Source organism: Larimichthys crocea, chromosome X (genome assembly GCF_000972845.2).
Source record: "Larimichthys crocea isolate SSNF chromosome X, L_crocea_2.0, whole genome shotgun sequence".
Lineage (NCBI taxonomy): Eukaryota > Metazoa > Chordata > Actinopteri > Sciaenidae > Larimichthys > Larimichthys crocea.
Window position 1 is genome coordinate 4,612,238 of NC_040020.1, and position 22,994 is coordinate 4,635,231.

Sequence of the window (22,994 nt, forward strand, 5' to 3'; positions counted from 1 at the left end):
AACACTCAAAAGACCAAGAGAGCTGTAATTTTTCTGTAATATTAGGTCAAAGACTGATGGTAAGAAATTAAGAGTCTCTCTATTGAAAACTATTCTCACATCTGAAAATATTTATTCTCAACTACAAGGGAGAGTAGCCGAGCGTCGCTCTGGAAAACTACATCAAATACGCCATGAAACCTTGTTTGAAACTGCAACAGGGCGACTATTAATTCATGCTAATTAACAAGATGTGAACTTTTTTTTTTTCTTCATTGCCAGATAAGAAATTTGGAGCTGTGTTCAAACTGACAGATTGTCCCAGAAATGTTGGGAAAATAGTGCAATACCACCAGACAAGGAAGACCTCATAAGTATATTTGTCCAGAAAAATGCTACATCAAATTTCACTTCCCATAATCAGTGCAAGATAACAAAAAAAAAAGAAAAGAAAAAAAGATAACATCTCATGTTTGTCATGTTTTCCTTTCCAGCTGAAACCAAAAGGCCTTCCCTCCCTACAGAGTGGTAAAAAGAAAAATGCGCCAAGAAGGAGGAGACGACTATTATGGCATCCAGATTAGATCTGCCTTGAATGGAAAAAGAAAAAAGAAGAAGAAAAAAAAAAAAGAATAAAAAGCACAATGAATAATCAGCATATGAAAATACAAATGCATAAACAGCTAGAAAAGTGAGCACAATTATTTGCTAGTCTGTAGGCTGAGACTCACGCCCGCCCACCCGCACAGATAATTACAAAATTGTTGCTGAGAAAAAGAACAGTCTGACAACTTTTGAGTCCAGGGATTAACCTGAGTGCTGCCATGAGTCAAAAAACTATGGTCAGACTGAAAACGTAAGAATCGACAGTATCTGAACTCTTTCCAAAAACGGCAAACTTCACTGAAAATCGTTGTCGAGCGATGACATGTTAAACCAAGGACCAAGCATTCCTCTGTCACCATCTTTAATGTACCTTTTTTTTTTTTGGGAGTAGTTCTTCAGATGCTTTTAACCATTTAACAATCAAACAGAACTCGAGGCACCTATTGTCTCTACAAAACCCAGAACAGACACAGTACAAAACAAATGTACAAAACTCACAACAGATCATCTTAGGTAGTAAAACAGTATGGAAAAAAAAAAGAAATATGCACCTGAAAACTTAAATCGTGTGAATACTGCAATTTCTTTTTTTTTTTTTTGTATCTGCTCCCAAAAAGACAATAGTTCAAAACGAGCAGCTCCGCATTAGGAGGCGGCAAAAAGCCCGAACCGCTTTAGTAAGACTGGAAAAAGGTGAAATAGAAGGCACCATCATGCTCTTATCAAGTCGAGAGAGAGAGAGAGAAATTAAAATGCACACAGACAACAAAACATACAGTAAACTATCATTTTTGTTGTACATTTATTCGGTTACTCCGAAGGGAGGGAAGAGGGAGGGAGGGAAGGTGTCGTCCATCCCAGTTTCGCGGTCTAGCTGGCAGGGAAAAACATGAAGAAAAAAACAAACTTGGAATCGAAAGAAGAGAAAAAAAACAAAACAAAAAAGAAAAAACGCGCGAGCAGCCATCGTTACCACCACTCTTCTATTGTTCAACTTTGTTTCTTGTTTATCCTTTGTCCCCCCACTCATTTGGTGAAAGTCCAGGATTTGAGCTTTTTTTTTGTTGTTTTTTTTGATTTATAAATGAGGAAAAATATAATGTAGATTTGCTTGTCATCTTGTGTCCATCCAGCAGTAATTGAAGCGTAGTTTTGGGTCAAAAGTGTGAAAAGTACATTGGTCACAGCGGACAGGCTGTAAAGCGAGGCCTGCCCCGGTAAGTCGTATCGCTTTGAGACAAAACAGAGGTCTCTCCAGCTGCGTTCCGAGCATGGATGTCAATGTAATACGACAAAAGTACCCATTAGTGCATATTGATGAGTGCATTATGCAATTTTGAAGCAGTGGTCTCTCAAAAAGGAAAAAAGTAAAAGGCAAGCTTTTCCCCTGGAACTGCACAAATTTTGCATCTCACTCTTCTCCAACAGTAACGGGCAGAAAACTACCATATAAAATGTGCAATAGAGGGATTTCGTGAAGCAGCGCCCCAGTTAAGTCAAGGCATATAATCTCTTTTCCAAATGATGGGCTGTATTGTCGTAGTTAAAAGTCTTATCAGTCCCTCCTAATGTGGCAGATTACTCCTGGTTGGTTTGCCTTTTTTCACGAATTTACAAATTAAAGTTTGTGAATTCTTGAGATACCCCGAAAAGGATGCTCAGCTCACAGCTAATAAGCGAAAAAAAATTTTTTTGTTTGCTTATTTTGTTATGTCTATTTCACAAACAAATGGTTGACAGGCTGTGTCACATTCCAAAGCAAAGAGGGAACAAAAAATAAAAAATAAAACAAAAAACAAATATATACGTTTATACATGAAGATTTCTTTTCGTTAACGAGAACGGTTTGAAGATGAAGAACACGGTACTATTTCCACACTGCAGGTGGTGCTCTTCTCAGCGGCGCTGGGTTGTGAAGCGACCCTCTCCCTGGCCTCCAGAGCCTCGTCCGGAGCCCATGCCAGGTTTGGGGGCCATGCCGCCTCGAGGTGGTGGTCCCCTCCCGTCGCGTTCACGCATCATTCCGCTTCCCACGATGCCTCGCGAACCTCCGGGGCCCCGGTCGTTGCGCCTCATGTCCCGACGCTCGTCGCCGCCGCGGGTCTCTCGTTCACGCACCGCCCTCGTCTTCTTCTCCTCCACATTCAGACGCACCTCGCCTCGAAACATGATGGGCTGCAGGAAAAAAAGAGAAAAAAAACAACAAGGTCATTACAGGAGAAAACCAGCACTGAAGTATTTCCCCAGTCTATTTCACAACCCACATCATTCACTGGTTTGCACACAAGTTTGTTAATCTGTCCCAGACTCTATGGAAGCACTGCTCTGTGTCGAATCAGTCTGACCTGACAAGTTCTTTGTCGCTGCCAGTGAAACTATTTAATCTCTGAGGCTGTGTTCAGACCGACTTTAGCCCAGTGTGAAAAAATCCAACCCCTTTATTCATTTGATTGAGGCCGGCCTGGTGTCGCAGTGGGGGACGCAGAGGCAAAAAAAACACGCAGGGTTGTCTGGGGAAAAAAGTTCAACCTGGCTCAACACGTTTTATGACAAGTAGTAAATCAATAACATGCAAGTGTAGGCGCATGATGGATTACCTTGTTACACGAGCTTGGTATATCTACTGTTTACCTGGAGATGAAACGAGTGTTGCCATGCTCAGTTTTATGTGTCCAAACTCAAACTGGATCATATTTCATGAATCAACTTGGCCCTTGTGTTATTTTACACATTACTGTGTTAAAATGCTCGTCCCAAATTAAGTTTGATTATTCACTCAGATTTTCTATTGATTTCTAAACTAACCAATAAAATTTTTTTAGCTTAAAAGTAAAATATTTATATAAATATCTGTAACTAGAACAACACACAGCCTTTAAAAAGAGACCAATGCATCTGCACAGCCAAATTTTCACCCCAGAGGTTACGAAAAAAAAAAAATTGAGGCTGTCCTACAAAACTTCCTGGTTCAACTTTTACCACAGCACGATTCAGCCGTCAATGAGCCCAGCACGCTGACCAGTCAAAACCAAAATAATTACAAATGTTCCAGTTAGAAAACTTTGTGCAGTGTAGCGTTGCGCTAATCTACTTTTTTGGAGAAAGCTTCAAAGTCAGTATTAACCGCTTTGTAATGTGTTGCTGCCTCAAACTGCACTTCTTTGCTCCTATTTTAATTACACCTGCACCTCTTGCAACACGGCTCCTTGTGGTCTGAACAGATCTCAGATATCCGTTTAAAGCTTGATTTGTTAGTGACATGACAATGGGAAACAGACAGTGGCTGTGCGAATTATCGCTGCCGTGACAGATTTAGGGTCAGACTGATTGCAGAAGTGTGTGTCACCAAACCACCACCAAAAGAATGAAAGTGGGTAATGAAATGTCAATACATGCCCCTTCTACCTTGGCCCCCAGGATTCTTTGTACTGGATCAGAGTCGTCAAAGACAACAAATCCAAAGTTGGGCAGTTTCCCACCAACGCCCTTGGTGTTGATCCGGAGTTCCACAACATTTCCATATGCTGCAAAGGGGGGAAAAAAGTATTTAATTAAACTCATTTATTGACACTTTAAAAAAAAGAGGCCATGTGTTGATTTTCAAGGAAACTTACTCATGAAGAACTCTTTGAGCTCACTCTCGTCAATGTCATGTGGGAGGTTGCCAACAAAAAGCTGGTGGCTGTCTGGGTACCGGACAATCCGCCTGCTGTCCATGTCACCAGATTCAGCATCTCCCCTGCCGCCTGCGGGTCAGAAGAAGAGGCACATCAGAAAAAAACTCATCACAGCAGTTCACATGAATCATTTGAATGAAAGTAAAATTCCAGCCCTCAAGAAAACTTATGCCCCATGTAAGAAGACAGTGACTAAATAATATCCTCACTCAGTATTCAAAGAAAAACCGATGAGGTTTACCTTTGTTAACAAAACTCAAGTGTGGTTTTCCCGTTTGTGACTCCGAGGATGCAACACCATCTAATAGTGACAGAGACGTGCAGGTAAGAGAATAAGCCAGATGAAAAGCTAAAAGACCGTGACAAACCCTAAATCTGGGGAATAGGTGTTGGCATTACCAGGTCTGGGACCCCGCTGAGTGAACGCCGGTCTGTCGCGCGTGCGCTGGTCTCTGGGCCGAAGAGGCGCTGTCTGTGTCTCCGGCTTGGCTTCGACTCTGGGCTGTGTGGGCGAAGGGTGGGACACAAAAAAAAGACTAAATGAATCACACATCCTTTTCATCACTGCTTCACACCGTGCTCTAGAGTATCAGTTTAGGACTGGATCTGCATTTTAGTTTACTTTGAATTTTTGAAAAACAACTAAGCAGTACTTCATCTTCTCCCGCTTATCCGACTGAGCAGTACAGTTTTAGTTTGATTTCTGCATTTAATGTGATAAATTACACATTGACAATCAGACTTGTTTTCTATGATATAGAATAGCGGCACTTATATGGCCAAAGGAAGTCTAAACTGCTGTACAAATAATCCAAATAATTTATGGGATTTAACAGAATACAGTACATAAGTGATATCATGTGTTTCGCAAAGTGCTTGGAAAAGGAAATATGTTCTTTTGGAGATAAATAAAAGACAGTACCACAAACCCACCACTGCCTGTGTTTTCGGTGAGATTCATTTATTTAGAGCTTTCAGGACTCATTGTAAACCTTGCTATTGTAAATCTACTGATGCCGTTAACCACTCTCTGATGATCAATACGGTAAGTTTGAAATAAACACGGCAGTAGACTTGTACACAGTGACCTACGTCTAATGTGCTCTGTGGCAGTGGTAGTTTGGTTACCTGTGAGCTTGGAGCTTTAACAACATGGGGTGAAATTCCAGAGGAGGTGACTGTGCCACTGGGAGGCAGGTTTTTACTGGTCACCGAGGCCCAGGAGAAAGTCTGTGAGGGATGCAGCAATGCATTGTTATGGCGCTGACAATAAACATTCTACTATCAGTAGATGTAACTTTGGGCAACACACTAAAATCTCTGTTGGATTAGGCGCTATGCTGCTGGATTCTGCATAACAAAAGACTAGAAAATGGATCGGTCTCTTTTTAATGCGTAGCATAGCTGATACATTAGACAAGGACATAAGTATGGCTAGTGTGGCCAATGATAAAGCTCATGCAAGGCCAGTATGCCACATACAGTAGAGACACATCATTCTTACCTTGGGAGGCTCCTGGGTGTTTGGTGGAGACTCCACAGGGGCCGGTGAAGGTGCTTTCTCCTCCATCTCTTCCAGAACCTTCTCATCTGCTTCAGGCTTGATCTCCTCTACTTTGGGCTCTGGTTCAGGCTCTGGCTCGGGTTCTGGAGCTGGTTCCTCCATGGGCTCCTCTACACCATTACTACAGAGCACAAATCAGCACGTTGTCAGCTCACACCAATAATATTAGGTTATTATGGTATATTAATTAGGTTATGAGGTTTTAGCTTACGTGACAGGATGAGGCTCGTAATAGGTGGAGCTGTTGGGGCTTTCTTGAAGCGGCTCAGGGGACGGCTGCCTTTCCTCTGGCTCCTCCTCAACTTCCTCCTCTGATTCTAAGTGAGATAAAAGAAAATAAACAAATTGACAACTTATCTGCACTCTCACATTTAAAAATCACAAAAACATGAACTAAAAAGATAAACATCTAGATATTTGTGAACATCTTACCCTCATCAAGCTCAGCTTCAGAGTCTCCAAAAACCTCGTCCTCGTAACGGAAGATGTCATTGTGGACGTAGAACTTGTTTGCCACTGAACCCTGAAGAAATATGTCATGCAAAGAGAAAAAAAAGTCACACACTCTACCAGCTAAGCCAATTAAATGTCCAAATATTAAATGATTTTATATTTACAGTTAATAATTTAGCCATAATTCTCAGAAAACAACTATTTGTTACTGTTGTTACTTAATCTTGTTGCTCATTAATAGTACAAACAGGTAGAAGCACTCACCTCTGGAGCAAGCACAAAAGTTTGCATGAACTTCCTCATGGGCTGACCGTTGTTGGACAATTCTCCGAGGACTTGCACCACCACGCCATCACTCAGTGTGGCATGGGCATCCACATGCCTGATCTTTGTGTGGCATTCACTAAACTGCAGGGACATGACCTTCTTGTGGATTTCCTGAGAAATGCAGAGACAAGTGGATAACACAATGAAATAAACAATTGGTCAAAATGTATATTTCTTGTTTTTCTGAGCCTAATTTTGCATTTAATCAATTAGGGTATTATTAACTGAAAATTGCTCATGTCACTGAAAAAAAACACACTTGACCTTTCAGCCAATTTCTGTTTGTTACAAAACTGTGTTATAAGATGATTAATAACCAACTCCCATTGACTTCAGTTTTTTGGCAGTTAGTAATAATCTGAGGTCAGCAAGTCTGTCGTTTACTTTCATATTCATTACTCAGCTCAACCTTGAAAGCAGGGCAACAATATTTTCAGTCAGACTCCATTTTGCTCAGAGTTAATCAGAAGTACTGATATTTATTCTAATGTGAGGTTGTTACTGAGAAGGTACGAAGAGATCTGATAATCATGTCAACTGTTATTTCCCATGTTGCTCGAATGCTGCTTATTATTAATTTCGCGCCATGTTCAATTTCAATAAAAAGAGTACTTATTTATCACCACTTATGAGACACCTGCACTATATTTTAAATGTGATTCTCCATTACTGGTCAATAGCACCTACCGCTTGCCCGTAGACCGCTTCTGCCAGCTTCCCACTTGGGTCAAGTCCTCCATGAACATAGGAAGAATTCCTCCCATAAAACCTGAAAGCACCACAATATGACCATTAGTCATACAACATATTACAAAAACACTTTCAGATTTAGTATCTACGACATCACATGTTGTTAATTTACCTGTGCAGGAAATCTGGCGCCTTGTTTAAGAGTGTGTAATACTGCCTCACAAACTCCCGCCCTACAAGCAGGGGACTTGGCTTCTCCATCACCATTTCTTTGGTAAACAATATTAAGTGCTGAAAAAGAAGATAAACAAAATGTTTAATTGTAATAATGCCAGCTGGAAGTACACATTAACATCGATACACAACACGTACATAAATCGTCAGCTGACGGGTTGTTATGACTTGGCTAAAAATAATGCAGTACACTGCAACAGCCCAGCAATAAATCCAACTTTTGTGACAGCTATGTTGCTGCGATTATTGAACATGATGATCATTTTGGAGGCTCTCGATTTGTCCCAAGATTTTACTGCTGTGTTACACAATACAATTCAACAGCCCCACAGTCTACAGTCCCAGAAAATGACCATAAAGTCGAACCTTTCCAAAACAATGCGATTTTTTAACTTGCATTAAAAAAAAGGTTGGATATGTTGCAGAGCTTTTTTGCATTAGGCTGCATTGGCTTAGAGCAGGCTTATATAAATCAAGTGGCAACTTGAGTGCAGCAGACAATGACTTGGAAAATTAAGCTGGAGTCAGTTGCACTGCTACATAAATTGTAAGTCAGGCCGTTTTGAGGAAGCTTATACTGGGTCCACACAAACTGTGCTTAAGGTAAACAACACAGACGTGTTAAAGCAAAACAAGTACAGGAAGCACATAGGGTAAATTAAGACGGCTACTTTTAGCAGCACACAACGTTTCACTTTCTTTGTCTCATGAGGGCCAATGTTTTTTTTTCCTCTGACCCCCCCACATCAATCCTCTTGGCAGAGGCACGACAGCTGACTGTTGAGCTATCTGGCTAACACAGCAGCTAACATCCAACTGCGCCATCACGTCCATCCAATGAGACAAAGAGGGGAAACCGGCTGTAGGTGAAAAAGGGGAAGCGACCTGAGCAAAAAAGGCTTTCACGTTGGACAGCACAGAAAAAAAAAAACAATTAATTCACTTTACTCTAAACGTTACGTGTGTGTCTCACACATCTGCACGTCCCTTTGTAGAGAAGTGGCCTTGCTCTTACGAGTTAGAGGCCTTTTCGTGTCTAACAACATTTTGCCATTTCTCACATTTGTCGCATGTTCATTAGCCACATTAGCACGACGGATTCATGATTTCCGTTCATAAAACGCCTGTTTAAAAACACACAGCACTGTGAGCCTATAGTTTCATCTAGATCAACGTCATACAGCCTGTAAAAAAAATATGAATATTAAATCTTAACCACCGGCCTCTTCGCTGTCATCTCAAAGCAACATCAGCTAGTTAGCATCGGCGCTAAGGCTAACTTGTGGCGTCGTCGTTTTTCCCCCTTCAGCCGGATAACACACACACACACACACACACACACAACGTGCGGGTGATTGGGACGTGTTACATAAAAACACACCGGTGTTTTAGGTCGACACGAAAAAACGGACAACTGTCAGGGTGTTACTTTGACGTGCTTTCACACAGAAACGTTGATTACGAAGCGAGGAAAAAAAAAAAAATCAAGCCGCCGACATGACGCTGAGCCCGGCGATAGCCATTTGTAAACGTTAGGGCACCAGTGAAGTATGCCCATGCTATCACAGTGGGGGGCTCCTCAAAAAAAACTGACAGCATAAACTACTAATTTATAAACGGCTGCATCATAATCGTTACAAGCGCTACACGATAATAAATCACCCTCCAACTTACACCGACTGTCGAGCCAGAATCAATGAAACAAGTTGAGCGCTACGCTAGCTCAAAGAAAACAAAGGAAGGTAAAGGTTTGACACTCTTAGTTGCGTTTTAAAATAATAAACATAAATCGCTGATTGTGCTATTAGTACAGTAGCGACACGAACCGGCTGGTAACTTTGAATGTTAACCGATCACGTCTGTCGAGCAGTCGGTGGTTTTCATTAAGACAATGCGGCTAACGTTAGCAGGTTACGGTTAAACGTTAGCTCGTCAGCCAACCGTCTCATAGCTCACTTAGCTCTGGAGAAGGGCTAACTTACCTTATGAAAGACCTATCTATGTAGACAGAATTGTTTTTAATAAATTAAACTACGAGTAAGCGACTGTAAACTGTTCTGAAATACAGAGTATCCCAGGTGTATGTTGTAATATTTCCCTCTATCTATCTAACAGTATATGATCTCTGCTGTACCAGAGATTGGAAATTTAAAGTGATAGCTTCTATTTATTGTTTTACCCCTGCAATCTGGGGCAGGGAACCCCCATTACAAAGATTCAGCCAATGGACTGTTTACACTAGGCAACATAAATTATGACGCAAAACAAATAACCACGCCCCCTAAACTTTCTCCTGAGAGCCATCCAAAAAAACAGTGACTGTAGTAGTGCTGATGGTCACACTCATGCTGTCTTATGAGCTCTTTCTTTTTGTAGATGACATTTTTTATTTCTACAGTCACTTTCTATTTTTTTTTATATAGTCTTTGTATAGATGTTTAGCACGGGTTAACTTCTTAACACAGTTATATAGAAGAAGAAGAAGTAGAAGCGATACTTTATCACTCTCATTCTGTTTTATTTACATGCATTTTTTTAAAACACAGAACACACACACATGCAGTACAAGGGCTCATAGACATGCGATGTGGAGAGGGATGGTAGAGTGATGGGCAGCCCCCTGAGGAGCACCCTGCGAGCAGTTGGGGGGGGGTTGGTGCCTTGCTCAAGGGCGCCTCTGCGGTGCCCAGGAGATAAGCTGGCACCTCTCTCCAGCTACCAGTCCACCTTCCATATTTTTGGTCCATGCTGGATTTGAGCCGGCCACCCTCCGGTTCCCAAGCCAAGATCTAGATCTATCTATCTATCTATTATTATTATTATTATTTGGTGCTTTCTTAGCTTGATTGTTACTCCAAAAACTCTTTATACTAAAAACACACGGATACTTGCATACATTTACGTAATTTCCTGCATTTTAATACACACGGATACTTGCATACATTTACGTAATTTCCTGCATTTTAATATCATTTGCACACATTTCTTATGAGTTATCCTGGAAAAAATTACCCTTTTAGTGCACATCTCCTACCACAGTTTTAAAGAGGCACTCTACTAAGCCTGTGAACAGTTTTATCGTTAGATAGATAGATAGCTAGATAGACAGACAGACAGACAGACAGACAGACAGACAGACAGACAGACAGACAGACAGACATTTACAGTGGAGTTGCAGGAGTCTCTAAATGAATATGCTTTGCTGATTCATCAGGAGGTCATGTAGGGGACGTGAACTAATGCACATGATGTTGTGAAGTTTATGGAGCATCCTTCTCTCCTCAACCAGCTCCAGGGGCTCCCTCCAGAGCAGTCCTTAGCACAAACCAACCTTCTTAATTAGTTTATTCAGTTTTTCAGTGTTGCTGGGATGATGATCTAAAACTTCTGGAAACATTTTCAAAAGGAAAATAAAAATGTTTTACATACTTGGCATACCTCTTGATACTATGACAGACCAGATTCCTTAACTGAGAATTCTGGTTTTCAGTAGCAAGGAAAACAATTACAGCTTCCTTGTTGAAGTCACAGCCTCCAAGCATTACAGAAACGTAAAGGAGGTCACAATGAGGGATCAGCTGTAGAGCAAAGCCTGCTGCTTCATTGCATTGTTTGATATAAAAAATGTTGTGCTTTGATACAAGTGCATATACATTTTACAATGGGAATGCATTCCTGATGCTTAAAATAGACTAGTTACTGATGAAGGTCCAGCTTTAACAAATGTGGATACTGAGCACCACCAAGTGGCCAAACAAGCTTTGTGAAAAAATGCATTACAGCAACATCCAGTGAAACGAAACTCTTAAATCTGAAAGCCATAGCAGACACGTGTCAATTATTGTATTTTGTTTTGAGTCAGATATAAAGGAAAATTGGATAACTATATGTATCTTGGCAAGTCATGTTTTCTATGAGGAGGTTGTCTTTGTTAACACTTTGAGCTTGCCGTTTCTCTCATACTGAGGGACATTTCAATTTTAAGAAGTGTTGGGATTTATAGAAATGTCTCTAGAAACTGCAAAATTCTAATATGAGGCTTGTACTATACTTTTACAGAGTTGGTAACTTACTATGATCACTGGTGCAGGAGAGAGTACTCAGATCGTACTTAAGTAAAAGTAGTCACAGTATAGAAATACTGTTTTACCTGCAATAGTGCACTAAAGTAAAAGTATTCATTATGCAGAATGGCCTATTTCAAAGTAATATATATTATATTACTGGGTAATAATTGTCAGTGTATTAATGTGTAAGCATCACTAAAGTTGCAGTTAGTACAGGTAAGGGTAATTTGTACTGCCACGTGGCTTAATCAGATCAAATCAAATCAGATTTTATTTGTATAGCCCAAAGTCACAAAGTACATTTGCCTCAGAGGGCTTTACAATCTGTACAGGGAGTGACACCCTCTGTCCTTAGACCCCATACTACAATCCATAATAATACATCAAAATGTACTAGTTGATTATACTTTGTTATCTGAATCTCCAAAGAACTAAATTAATTAAAAGTAGTAAAAGTACCAGAGTAGAAGTATAACATAGCATAGAAATATTCAAGTAAAGTGCAAGTACCTCAAAGTTATACTTAAGTATAGTAACCTACCTGAGTAAATGTACTTATTGTAGTTACATGGCACCAATGGTTAAGATAAATGATAAATAATGAGATGAATAAGATAAATGAGATGTTACAGCACTTCCATTTTTGGAGAACAGACAGTTGAAATGCTTTATAAAGAAGGGAAAAACTCAAAATAGCCCCAAACCTTGTTGGTGTTTTGGTTGATTGGTTCAACAGCAGCTAGTAGTCTTAACCAAGTGTCCTGTTGTCATAGCAACCCCTGACCCAAACAGACATACAGATTACGTAATGTCAATTTCTATACACAAAAAGTGTTTTAAATATGTTTATTGATCGTCGTAAAGGGTTCAGTGATGCTTTAGAAATTAATATATTATATTAGGATACTGAATCTTTAGGAATCAGCAAAAACAATCCACAAACCCAGTTCAAGATTTACAAGTTGTAACTTCAAACCGTTCATTAAAAAAAAAAAACTTTTAATAACAACGATGATATAATGAAAAAGAGGTGCTTTCCATCCTTTTTTACTGCGACGCCATGATTTCTAATGTAACCTGAATCCCGAACAAATGAGACCGAGACGGATTTTTTTTTGTTTTTTTTTTTGTTTTTTGGGCTGAACGGTTCAAGAACAAGATGGCTGTCCTGAGGCAAGAAAAGTATCCTTCTTGTTTCACGTAAACATTTTTAATCCCACGAAAAATAGCTCGTTAGGTAACAACTTTAATAGCTTATTAGGTAACAACTTTAAAAACGCTTTAAAGGCATCGCTTTGTAACGACGGACACGGATTTGAAGCTCGCTTGAAGTTTTTTTTTTTTCCGCAAGGAAAGTTTTCTAACGGTTTGGTGAGAGTTAAAAAAGCATTAACGGTTGGCTACGAGGAGCAGGATAACTTTATTTAAAAGTGTCTAATGTGACTTTTACACACAGTGTAAGGGCTTATGTAACTGTTATCTATAGTATTTAGTTATTTGACTAACTTTTTACTAACTTAAGGCGTTTAACACTCGAGTATCTCCACAACCCGAAATGCTTCAGCCGTTATAAACGTTTATCACACGTTGTTTTTACGTTTTTTTTTTACCCAACGTTAAACTTCTTCAGATGCCCCGCATTGGATAATTTTATTTTTTTTAAAAGCAGCGGCGCTAACTACTATGAGTTCATCCCGAGTCAGACCGCAGCAGCTGCCGCAGAGCCAGCCTGGCAGGTTGCCCCACAGACTGGACTCGAGCGAAGGGATAGAGATGGAGAACATCCAGCATCAAGACCTGGGTCTCGGAGGAGTCATAGGCACTCCGTCCCCACCGTCCAGGCAAGCGTGGAGTCGGGATAACCCGGGTTTTGAACCCGAGGATGAGATTATGGAAGCTGACTGGCCGCCAGCGAGTCCCGGGAGGAGATCAGTCTCCACGGCCTCCAGCAGCAGCTGCAGCAGCGGCCTGGGCAGCTACACCGGCGGGGGCAGCAGCACCCACATCCCCAGAGGAGGACTGTACCCGACCCCGACTGTGGATGCTCAGCAGCAGGACAGGCATGACCACCGCAGCTGTATGAAGCAGATACTCCAGAAGATTAGAAGTTAGTAACTCTCTTTATGCTTTGTTTATTACTACTACAACTAGTGACAACATATAATATATGTTATATAGTTTAGGGCTGTAATGTTTGTCAAGCATGCCATAGTTTTTAAAACTATATAGTAAACAATCAGTCAGTTTTGTACTTTGTTAAAGTCCTAGTTTTTCCTCTGCTACAACCCATCAAGTATTCAACAAATCATAATTCACAATTATATAATCAAATTCTTCTAACAAAATTATATAATGATCTAGAATACAATAAGTAAAATGCTTCAGGAAAAAACAAAGTAAAAATAATGCTGATAAAATAAAATCAGCATCAACTCTCTGATTCAAATCTCTTCCTAAATCATAACACATTTTTTGAGGAGGTCTTTCAATATTCACGCAACTGCGTCACTCCACGTACCGTCCATGTGCTAATGTTTAATGTCTTGCTTGTGTTTCTTTGCAGTTTTGTGGGGCACAGAGCTGATGGAGGACAGTGACAGCAGTCGAGAAAGGTACCTCAGGAACGTGCTGAGGGAGATGCTCACATATATCGCATTCCTCATCACTATTTGTATCTGTAAGTAAACGTCCTGCAAAATGACGCATAACACATATTTGTGCACAAGGTTGTGCCCCTTCAGAAATCATTTAAAAAATGAGGCTGTTGAGAAATAAAATCTAAACTGATGTTAAAGTTTAGAAAGGTTACCTGCACATTAAGTAACAGCCTCATCATGTGCTACATAGCCCACCTTTCCATCCTACATCTTCTACATACTAATTCTACTCAGGCGTATGTTAGAGTATGAAGTGTTTTCACCTGGAAATATGACAAAATTAGGATTATCAGTCAACAGTGGGTATGCATACTAAATCAGCTTGATTTTTAAAGTTATTTAAATTATTTATCGTAGTGCGATTGCTCCAGAAGATCAGAAAATTTATAAAAAGTATTTAAGTAAAAGTACTAAAGGTTTTTGGCTTTTTGCTAAGTTTGGCAGTGATACTTTAAAGACACAGTTTAACTGAGGTATGTCAGAAACCATTGCATAATTAGTGAGTTCAAAGCAGTAAAGTATATTGAGTTCTAGAGGAAATAACAAACTAAACCTAATGAGTTATGGGCAAAAACATTCTTAATTGGGCATGAAGAAGAGTGGTGGATGTTTAAACATAACTTTAGATAGAGAACGGTTAAATAGTTTGAGGAACATACCTAAAATATGAAAATACATCATTTTGGTGACATATCTATACAGTAAGTGTTGTGCCCAACTAATCCTGGACTGAACTGAAGTGACAGCTGATCAAAGTGACTCATGAAAAGTGATGTAAATGCAGTCATAAAATGTGGCACCAAAGACGCAGGTCTGGGCGCCTTACTTGTAGCTGAAAAGTTATTTTTCAATAACTGTGTGTGCTTAATGGTTTTGGCATCTGACAGTCTCATCTCCAACACTTGTCAGCAGGTTTGATGCCTGTATTTTGGGATGATAAACAAACTGATGAAAATCCCACATTTATAATGTGTGTGATGTAAAAATAAAAAAAAAAGAACGATGCAGTCTCTCTGCTCTCTTTTTGCTGCAATGAAAAATGCCAAACTGTGGTTTAGGGTGGATCAGGAAATGACTTCCTGGCAGACTGGATTAAGGCATATTCTGCCAGACAGAGCTTGACTATTAAAACCAGTTTCCAGAGCTACTCCATGATGAAAACTAAATACTAGAGAGCGAGTAATGCATAGGTGAAACATGATTATGTTTAATCTAATTTTGAGTTTATTTTTTGTGCTCATGAAGTCTTTCCAGGGTCCTGCTGCATGTAAACACGTTTATGTACACAAAAAACATCATGTGTCATTCTGTGTTTTAACAAGGGTTTGTTATGGGCTAATATTGCTTATATTAAACTGTGATTTGCCCTGCAGTGACCTATGGGATGGTGAGTGCCAATATGTACTACTATACCAAAGTCATGTCTCAGCTTTTCCTGGACACACCGCTGTCTGCTGGGGATCCTGCCACATTTAGGAGCCTCTCAACTATGGAGGATTTCTGGAAGGTAAAATGCAATCTTCACACATCGGTTAAATGCAAGAATGTAAAGGAATAGTATAGTAGCTGTAGACGTTTACAGAGATACACTTGATTTGATTTCTAGCTGTGAGTTAAATGAGAAAATCGATACCACTCGCATATCTGTCTGTTAGATAGGAGGTTACATCCAGCTGGCAGTTGGCTCCACTTAGTATATAGCTGGAAAACAAACAGCTAGTCCGGTTCTGCTTTAATGTAACAAAATCTGTCTACCACCACCCAGTTAGTGAGCTTCAGAGGTGCTGGTTGTTACTGTCAGACAGAACCAGACGGGCTGTTTCCTCTTTTTTATTTTTCGTTAAGCTAAGTGCCTCCTGGCCATAGCCTCATACTCACTGTGCAGATGTGAGAGTGGTATCGATCTTCTCATGTAACTGGTGGCAAGAAAGTGAATAATCTAATTATCTCCCCAAATGTCACTAATAAAAAAGCTTTTAGTCTTCAGAATTTCATGAGATTATAATGCCATCAAGTACACTGATACTTTTTCCTTCAAGCAGACATGGAAAATGCAGTTCACAGTTGCTGTCTCAGTAAAAAAAAATACATATCAGAACTTAGACAAAGGAAAGAAATGTTGCTCTAGCACAGGGAAGTAATAGTCTATTGTGAGATTATAGCAATGTAATTAATTCTTTCATGTGCTCACATTTTACATGTAGTCTTATTATTGTCTTTAATATTTTCTATTTATGGTTCTTGCCTTGCCGTACTTGCTTTTATCTTTATGTAGATTCTTCTTGTACGCTTGGCAACAATCCCTGATTTTGAGAATAGTGAAAAGTCACCACAAACGGTGAATTACAAGATGCTGCGCTATGCACAGTTAACATTTGTTGATTTATTTTTCATAATAAACTTCACAATTTGTACGATAGAAAAAAAGATGATATTAGACAGTTTAAAGTATTTGCTTTTTGGGTGGTAAAAGACTGATCTTCTCATGTCTAAATGCCTCTTTAATATTCTTCACTCACAGTTCACAGAGGGTCCTTTCCTCAATGGCATGTACTGGGAGGTGTGGTACAACAACAAAAGCCTGCCAGAGAATCAGAGTCTCATCTACTATGAGAACCTCCTCCTTGGAGTGCCACGGCTCCGGCAGGTCAAAGTCCGCAATGAGTCCTGCTCCGTCCACGAAGATCTGAGAGACGAGGTTCAGGACTGCTACAACATGTACACCCCAAGCAACGAGGACACCGCCTCCTTTGGACCCAAGAATGGAACTCCGTAAGTCCAAAAGGAGACCACGGATGAATAAAAATGTGTTTCACTACATCATCAACATCCTAAATCTTCTCGTCCTGGTGTCTTTTAGGTGGGTGTATGCAACAGAGAGTGAGATGAATGGGAGCAGCTATTGGGGTCAGGTATCTAAATATGGAGGTGGAGGATACTACCAAGATCTGTCTCGTACGAAAGAGGAGTCAACTGTCCAACTGCAGTTTCTCAAAGATCACCTGTGGCTGGACAGAGGCACCAGAGCGGTTTTTCTCGACTTCTCCGTCTACAATGGGAACATAAACCTCTTCTGCATCGCCAGGTAAAACTCATCAGTCACAACACATCCATTTACTATGTAATCAAAGACTGTGGCTAATGATTATTTCTAGATTTTGGATTGTCTGTGATCACAGTTTGATGTATTTGTCAGGTTGTTGGTGGAGTTCCCTGCTACTGGTGGTGTGGTGACCTCCTGGCAGTTCCAAACAGTGCGTCTGATACGATATGTGTCGAGCTGGGACTACTTTGTGGGTCTGTGCGAGGTAGCGTTCTGCCTGTTCGTCCTGTACTACGTGGTGGAGGAGGTGCTGGAGATCCACATCCACCGCCTGCATTACTTCAAGAGCCTGTGGAACTGTCTGGATGTTCTCCTCGTCGTGGTGTGTATGAAAGTCGTATTTGGGATTATTGAAGTCACTAGATAGAAATGTGAACAGATCATCTGAGTTTGTGGTCTGCTCTTTTTTTTCAGTTGAGTGTTGTTGCTATTATCATGAACATAACCAGAACAGCCATGGTTGGCAACCTTCTCAAAGGCCTGTTGGAGAACCACAGTGCTCACCCCAGCTTTGAGTCTTTGGCGAACCTTCAGGTCCAGTTCAACAACGTGGCCGCAATCATCGTCTTTTTTTCATGGGTCAAGGTATAAATCTTTTCTCCCTTTGGTTCCTAATCTGTCCAAAACTACCACAGTGGATGCTAACAATTACTAACGTCTCCCATCCCCTCAAGCTTTTTAAGTTCATCAACTTCAATAAGACCATGAGCCAGCTCTCCAGCACGATGTCTCGCTGTGCCAAGGACCTCGTGGGTTTTGCCATCATGTTCTTCATCATCTTCCTGGCATATGCTCAGCTAGCCTACTTAGTGTTCGGAACCCAAGTCAACGATTTCAGCACTTTCCAAGCCAGCATGTGAGCGCTTTCAAAGTGTAGTCCACAAAAGTACAAATACCTCTAACAACTGATGTTTACTGTTATTGAAAAAAAAACGTTTTGCTGTTTTTGTAGTTTCACCCAGTTCCGTATCATCCTGGGAGACTTTGACTTCTCAGAAATAGAGGAGGCGAATCCAGTGCTCGGACCGATCTACTTCACCACCTTTGTTTTCTTCATTTTCTTTATTCTCATGGTGAGTGGGGCAGTCACACCTGCTGTTGTTCATGTTGTTCAATATGACCCTCACTACGTTTCTCTCTCTTTCTATGTAGAACATGTTCCTGGCCATCATCAATGACACATACTCCGAGGTAAAGGCTGACATGTCCCAGCAGAGGTCTGAGATGGAAATGACTGACCTCATTAAGAAGGTACTGAGCTGCAGTGCATGTATCTGTGATTTTGGTTAGGCATATTTCCATTAGGTCAACACTAGCCGCCACGCCAATAATGACAGAACGGCTACAGGATCAGAGTGTACGCCTGAAGCTCCAGAAGCTTCTCCAAATATTGCAAATTTTGGGTCTGGTTGTATTTTTTTAAGAGATACATATATTATTATATGTCATTAGAAAAAGAAAAAGAGAATCTCTTCCAGAAAAGCTGTTAGTAGAGGGCCTCCACTATAAACATACATTTAGACAGGAGCCAGCACTGCGGTGAGAATGCAGGTTTTCCATTCATTTGAGTCGGGGTAGTCGTTTTGGCTGAGGCGGCGTAGATGCTCAAAAACACAGCGACGTCTAGCGAATACGTGGATTGAACTTTTGAAAAAATGCCAATCAGACACTCAGATTGGGCAAAATCTTCACAGTCAGCCTGAAATGTCTCTGAAACCCAGACTATCCAGCTTGATTCATGGACTAAACTCTGACACTCTGTTGTGTTTGGGCTTTATTTAATCTGAGTCTGGCTCAGAATTTACGCTGCCAAATAGAGACACAAAGAAGTTTCCTTTGGTTTGCGTTCGATGGTTTGAGAGAGGGAGAGAGAGAGAGCTTTGGTCAAGAGACATAGACAGTAAATGAGAGTGAGCGACCGCATGGATAAATTGTTTCACAGCAGTTACACCATGAGCAGCCACCCCTCACCCCCCTGACACCCCACAACCATGCAGTGACTCTCTGCAGAGCCCGATCCTATCTGAATGTACCCTAAGTTGCAGCAGGAAGCTCACCAGAATGGTAAAAAAAAATTTGTCAGCTCCAAAACATGTGATACAGAGTGACCTCATGTAGGTAGCATCTAATTTGGGAAACATCTTTGCAATTTTCCTTTTGCAGAAGTGCAGTTTCAAACTCTGAAGACTCCCTAAAGTGATTCAGAGAAGGGAGAGTCTAAACTACAAAAGATATCAGACCCCACTGCACGTCCCAGTCTAAAAACTTTAACAAAAGAGATGATGTCTCTCACACCCTGACCTTCCTGAAGCATAGTAGGAATGCAGAGTGTAGCTGAGAGGGCAGACATAGGGGATTAGCTGTAATGGTAAGTGTTTGTACTGAGATGTATTACTGTATACTGTATGTATTGTAAGTTTGTGGCAGATCTATTTTGTCAGATTAATCAACAATCATAACGTGTTTCTATTCTGTCTGTCATCCCTATCGCATAATATTATACAGGTGACTTGTTGAGGAAAACCCTAAATGTGATTTATTTCTCTCAGGGTTGTAACAAAGCTTTGATGAAGTTGCGGCTGAAGAAGACGGCAGTAGACGACATCTCCGACAGTTTGCGTCAGGCCGGGGGCAAACTGAACTTTGATGAACTCCGCCAGGACCTTAAAGGGTGAACAAAACTCAAATAATGTTATAATCTGTGAACTATTGTGAGTAGTCTGTGTTTGGTTTTGTAAACATCAAATTCATGCTACACGTCCTGATTGTAGTTTGTTTTTTTCTTTGCTCAGGAAGGGCCACACAGACGCAGAGATTCAGGCCATCTTTGCCAAGTACGATCACGATGGCGATCAGGAGCTGACGGAGCACGAACACCAGCAAATGAGGGACGACCTGGAGAAAGAGAGAGTGAGTGATGGTGCCAGCAGCTTGTTAAGCAAAAGCTGATGGTTTTAGTAATTGATCTGATAAAAAAACACGTATGTGGTCACGTCCACTCAGCCACGACACCTGCAGATGTTCAGTGTGTTTCTGCTCGTATGCTAGGAGGACTTGGATCTGGAACGCAATTCGCTGACTAGACCCAGCAGCGGTCGGAGCTTCCCTCGCACCCAGGACGACTCGGAGGAAGACGACGACGAGGACAGTGGCCACAGCTCTCGTCGTCGTGGCAGCAGCTCAGCCGGCGTCTCCTATGAAGAGTTTCAAGTGTATGAAGCGTTTATTATTGTTATTCTGTAACTTACATGCAGTTATATGCACTTTTGACTAGAAAGGAAGTTGATTTTTGGTGGTTGTGGAACTTAAGAGGGTGCATAGAAGCTAAAATACAGTTCAGCCTCAATTCATCTAGTAGATAATCAATATCAGTATCAATTAATTGAGTCATTGTTTAGTCCATAAAAATACAGAAAATACATTTTCACATAGCTCAAGCTGCCGTCCTCAGATTGTAGAAGTATGGCATGTTCATCATGTAGTATAATAAGGGACTAATGCTCTCTCTTCCTCAGGCTGGTGAGGCGTGTGGACAGGATGGAGCACTCTATCGGCAGCATAGTGTCCAAGATAGATGCCGTGATCGTGAAGCTGGAAGCCATGGAGAGAGCTAAACTCAAAAGGAGAGATTTGCTGGGAAGGATGCTGGACGGAGTCATGGAGGTGAGCTGCAGTGCACCGTCTGTGCATTTACATACACTTAAAGCTGCTGTATTATATAATAAATATTTTATATTAACAATCGATCAAATAGCTCATAAATGATGAATCCACACGTAATTATCACCAGATTTTGATCAGCATCTTAAACCACTAATAGAAGCCCTGCTGCATTTCCTCATCTCAGACATCCTGCATGTCCGGGTTTCTTAGAAACATTGTGTACAAGTTAATCTGTTTTTGTCTGTCAGGACGAGCGTCTGGGACGGGACACGGACGCCCACAGAGAGCAGATGGAGAGGCTGGTGAGGGAGGAACTGGAGCTCTGGGAGTCTGACGACATGGTCTCACAGGTCAGCCACCCACAGCCAGCCACTCCCGTCGGCCCCCGGCCCCGTCCGTCCTCTTCCTTGTCTACCGACGGCCTCGACACAAGCACAGTCGGGAGCGGCCATGTGTGAGGACTTGGCGCGGCGAAGAATATTCCACTCTGGCAAGAAACTCTCGATTGGAAATTTCCTGGCAGCGGTACACAAAGTACACGAAGACGTGGGACCATTTTCGCAGAACAAAATGAGACATCTTATTGAAGCTGTCGTTGACATAATTTAAAGGAGGTGATAAAAAATCAAACGCACCTCAAAAAAATGCACTGAAAGGTTCTCCAGAGGTTCTCCAGAGAGACATCTACAAGTATTCACTAAACTGTCTAAAGCTTTTATCACATATAACTTTAACAGGATGATGAAGGGAAATGTGTGAAAGAGGTTGATGAAGGATTTACAGTACAGCATGACGTCACAGTATACACCAGCCTTCAAGCATACTCGGCGTATGATTTTAGTATGAGGTTATGCTCACTTGCTTTTGATTACTGTATCCACACATCTTAGCATTTTACACAAATACCAAAAAAAGGCATTTTTCTATGACTGTTAATTTTGCTGATTATTTTAATATTCAGTAGGTACAAGTGTGGCACGTTCTGTCATATTTACTCATCTTCTGTACATCAATGAAGCTTCAAATTAAATAGCTTATTATCATTTTATGATACATGTTGTAACTTAAAACAAACTTCAATTTGGAGTGCATCTAGTGTTCATGGGAAACCCATGCATTTATTATTTTTTCCCTGTGCCTTACTTTTTTTTTTTTTTTACAATCTATTTCACTTTTTTTATCTGTTATGCCAAAATAAAGTGTTATTAAATAAGTCTGTTTTATTTGTTAAGCTTCTTCTCGCTTCCATACATCAGTTTTCTTTCGCAGCAGTTTGAGCAGGACGTTCCAGCTCCTTCAACGCGTTCCCAGGCTAGATGGGCTATGTAGTCCCTACAGCGGGTTCTGGGTCTGTCCCGGGGTCTTCTCCCACGTGCCTGGATCACCTCCAAATGAAGGCGCCCCAATCAGATACCTGAAGCTGGCTCCTTTTGACATGAAGGTGCGGCGGCTCTACTCTCTGGTTTAGATTCTAGTTCATTTTTAGTGACAATAAAACAACCATAAAAAATGACTAAAACATAATTTATCTACCTTTTTAAAGACAATTATTATTCATAGCACATACTTTATACATTAAAGATGGGGTCTTCATAAAAGATATTAAGATTGTAGATTAGGTTGAAAATAATAACTGTTAGTAATTATGGGAATGTCATCTCAACAAAACACTACATAGCATTGAAAGAAAACACCAAGAAAATGATTACATGAAAATGTTTATACATGTTCAAAAAGTTGTATAAATGTATCAAAATTTTCTTTGTAATAATAGAAAACACTTTTTCTGTGATATAATTCGACCATATTTATAATTACAAATCATCAGTGCAGAGTTAAAATCAACAAAGATTAAATTCAGTGTAAATGTAAATTGTGCAAAAGCTGAAATAATCTGATATAAAGACGACTGATTTACAAATCATTCTAAAACGGCATAGTTTGATTTAAAAAAAATAAGAAAAAAGCAAATGT

General features: G+C 40.6%; 2 protein-coding genes across 8 annotated transcripts; one reads left to right on the forward strand and one right to left on the reverse strand.

Annotated features, from left to right (window-relative positions):
- g3bp2a (G3BP stress granule assembly factor 2a) lies at positions 1 to 9,692 on the reverse strand. Of its 6 annotated transcripts, none has more exons than XM_027282903.1 (13): positions 9,513 to 9,692; positions 7,469 to 7,587; positions 7,294 to 7,375; positions 6,544 to 6,717; positions 6,259 to 6,349; positions 6,038 to 6,143; positions 5,767 to 5,947; positions 5,391 to 5,492; positions 4,662 to 4,764; positions 4,504 to 4,563; positions 4,200 to 4,331; positions 3,982 to 4,109; positions 1 to 2,760 (listed from the first exon to the last, which is right to left on the reverse strand). In XM_027282903.1, exons 2-13 carry the CDS (start codon positions 7,561 to 7,563, stop codon positions 2,482 to 2,484), a joined length of 1,533 nt encoding a protein of 510 aa, XP_027138704.1. In that variant the 5' UTR covers positions 7,564 to 7,587; positions 9,513 to 9,692; the 3' UTR covers positions 1 to 2,481. The 6 variants fall into 6 exon arrangements, with proteins under 6 accessions (XP_027138704.1, XP_027138705.1, XP_027138702.1 ...); XM_027282904.1 differs by lacking the exon at positions 9,513 to 9,692 and adding an exon at positions 9,205 to 9,472; XM_027282901.1 differs by lacking the exon at positions 9,513 to 9,692 and adding an exon at positions 8,750 to 8,982.
- A 3,029-nt stretch (positions 9,693 to 12,721) lies between these two features.
- pkd2 (polycystic kidney disease 2) lies at positions 12,722 to 22,125 on the forward strand. Of its 2 annotated transcripts, none has more exons than XM_010753284.3 (15): positions 12,722 to 13,704; positions 14,161 to 14,274; positions 15,628 to 15,761; positions 16,776 to 17,026; positions 17,115 to 17,339; positions 17,451 to 17,679; positions 17,772 to 17,942; positions 18,032 to 18,213; positions 18,310 to 18,430; positions 18,510 to 18,608; positions 19,907 to 20,028; positions 20,150 to 20,267; positions 20,406 to 20,569; positions 20,873 to 21,020; positions 21,269 to 22,125. In XM_010753284.3, exons 1-15 carry the CDS (start codon positions 13,281 to 13,283, stop codon positions 21,476 to 21,478), a joined length of 2,712 nt encoding a protein of 903 aa, XP_010751586.2. In that variant the 5' UTR covers positions 12,722 to 13,280; the 3' UTR covers positions 21,479 to 22,125. The 2 variants fall into 2 exon arrangements, with proteins under 2 accessions (XP_010751586.2, XP_010751587.2); XM_010753285.3 differs by having other exon boundaries at positions 20,409 to 20,569.
- Positions 22,126 to 22,994: the final 869 nt, after the last annotated feature.

Coding starts and splice junctions, on each gene's coding strand:
- g3bp2a (XM_027282901.1), bottom strand. Junction 6,718..7,293: donor AAGCGGTCTACGGGCAAGCG/GTAGGTGCTATT, acceptor TGCATTTCTCAG/GAAATCCACAAGAAGGTCAT. Junction 4,110..4,199: donor GCTCAAAGAGTTCTTCATGA/GTAAGTTTCCTT, acceptor CCCCCTTTGCAG/CATATGGAAATGTTGTGGAA.
- pkd2 (XM_010753284.3), top strand. CDS start 13,281: ATGAGTTCATCCCGAGTCAGACCGCAGCAGCTGCCGCAGAGCCAGCCT. Junction 17,943..18,031: donor TCTTTTTTTCATGGGTCAAG/GTATAAATCTTT, acceptor CATCCCCTCAAG/CTTTTTAAGTTCATCAACTT. Junction 18,431..18,509: donor TCATTTTCTTTATTCTCATG/GTGAGTGGGGCA, acceptor CTTTCTATGTAG/AACATGTTCCTGGCCATCAT.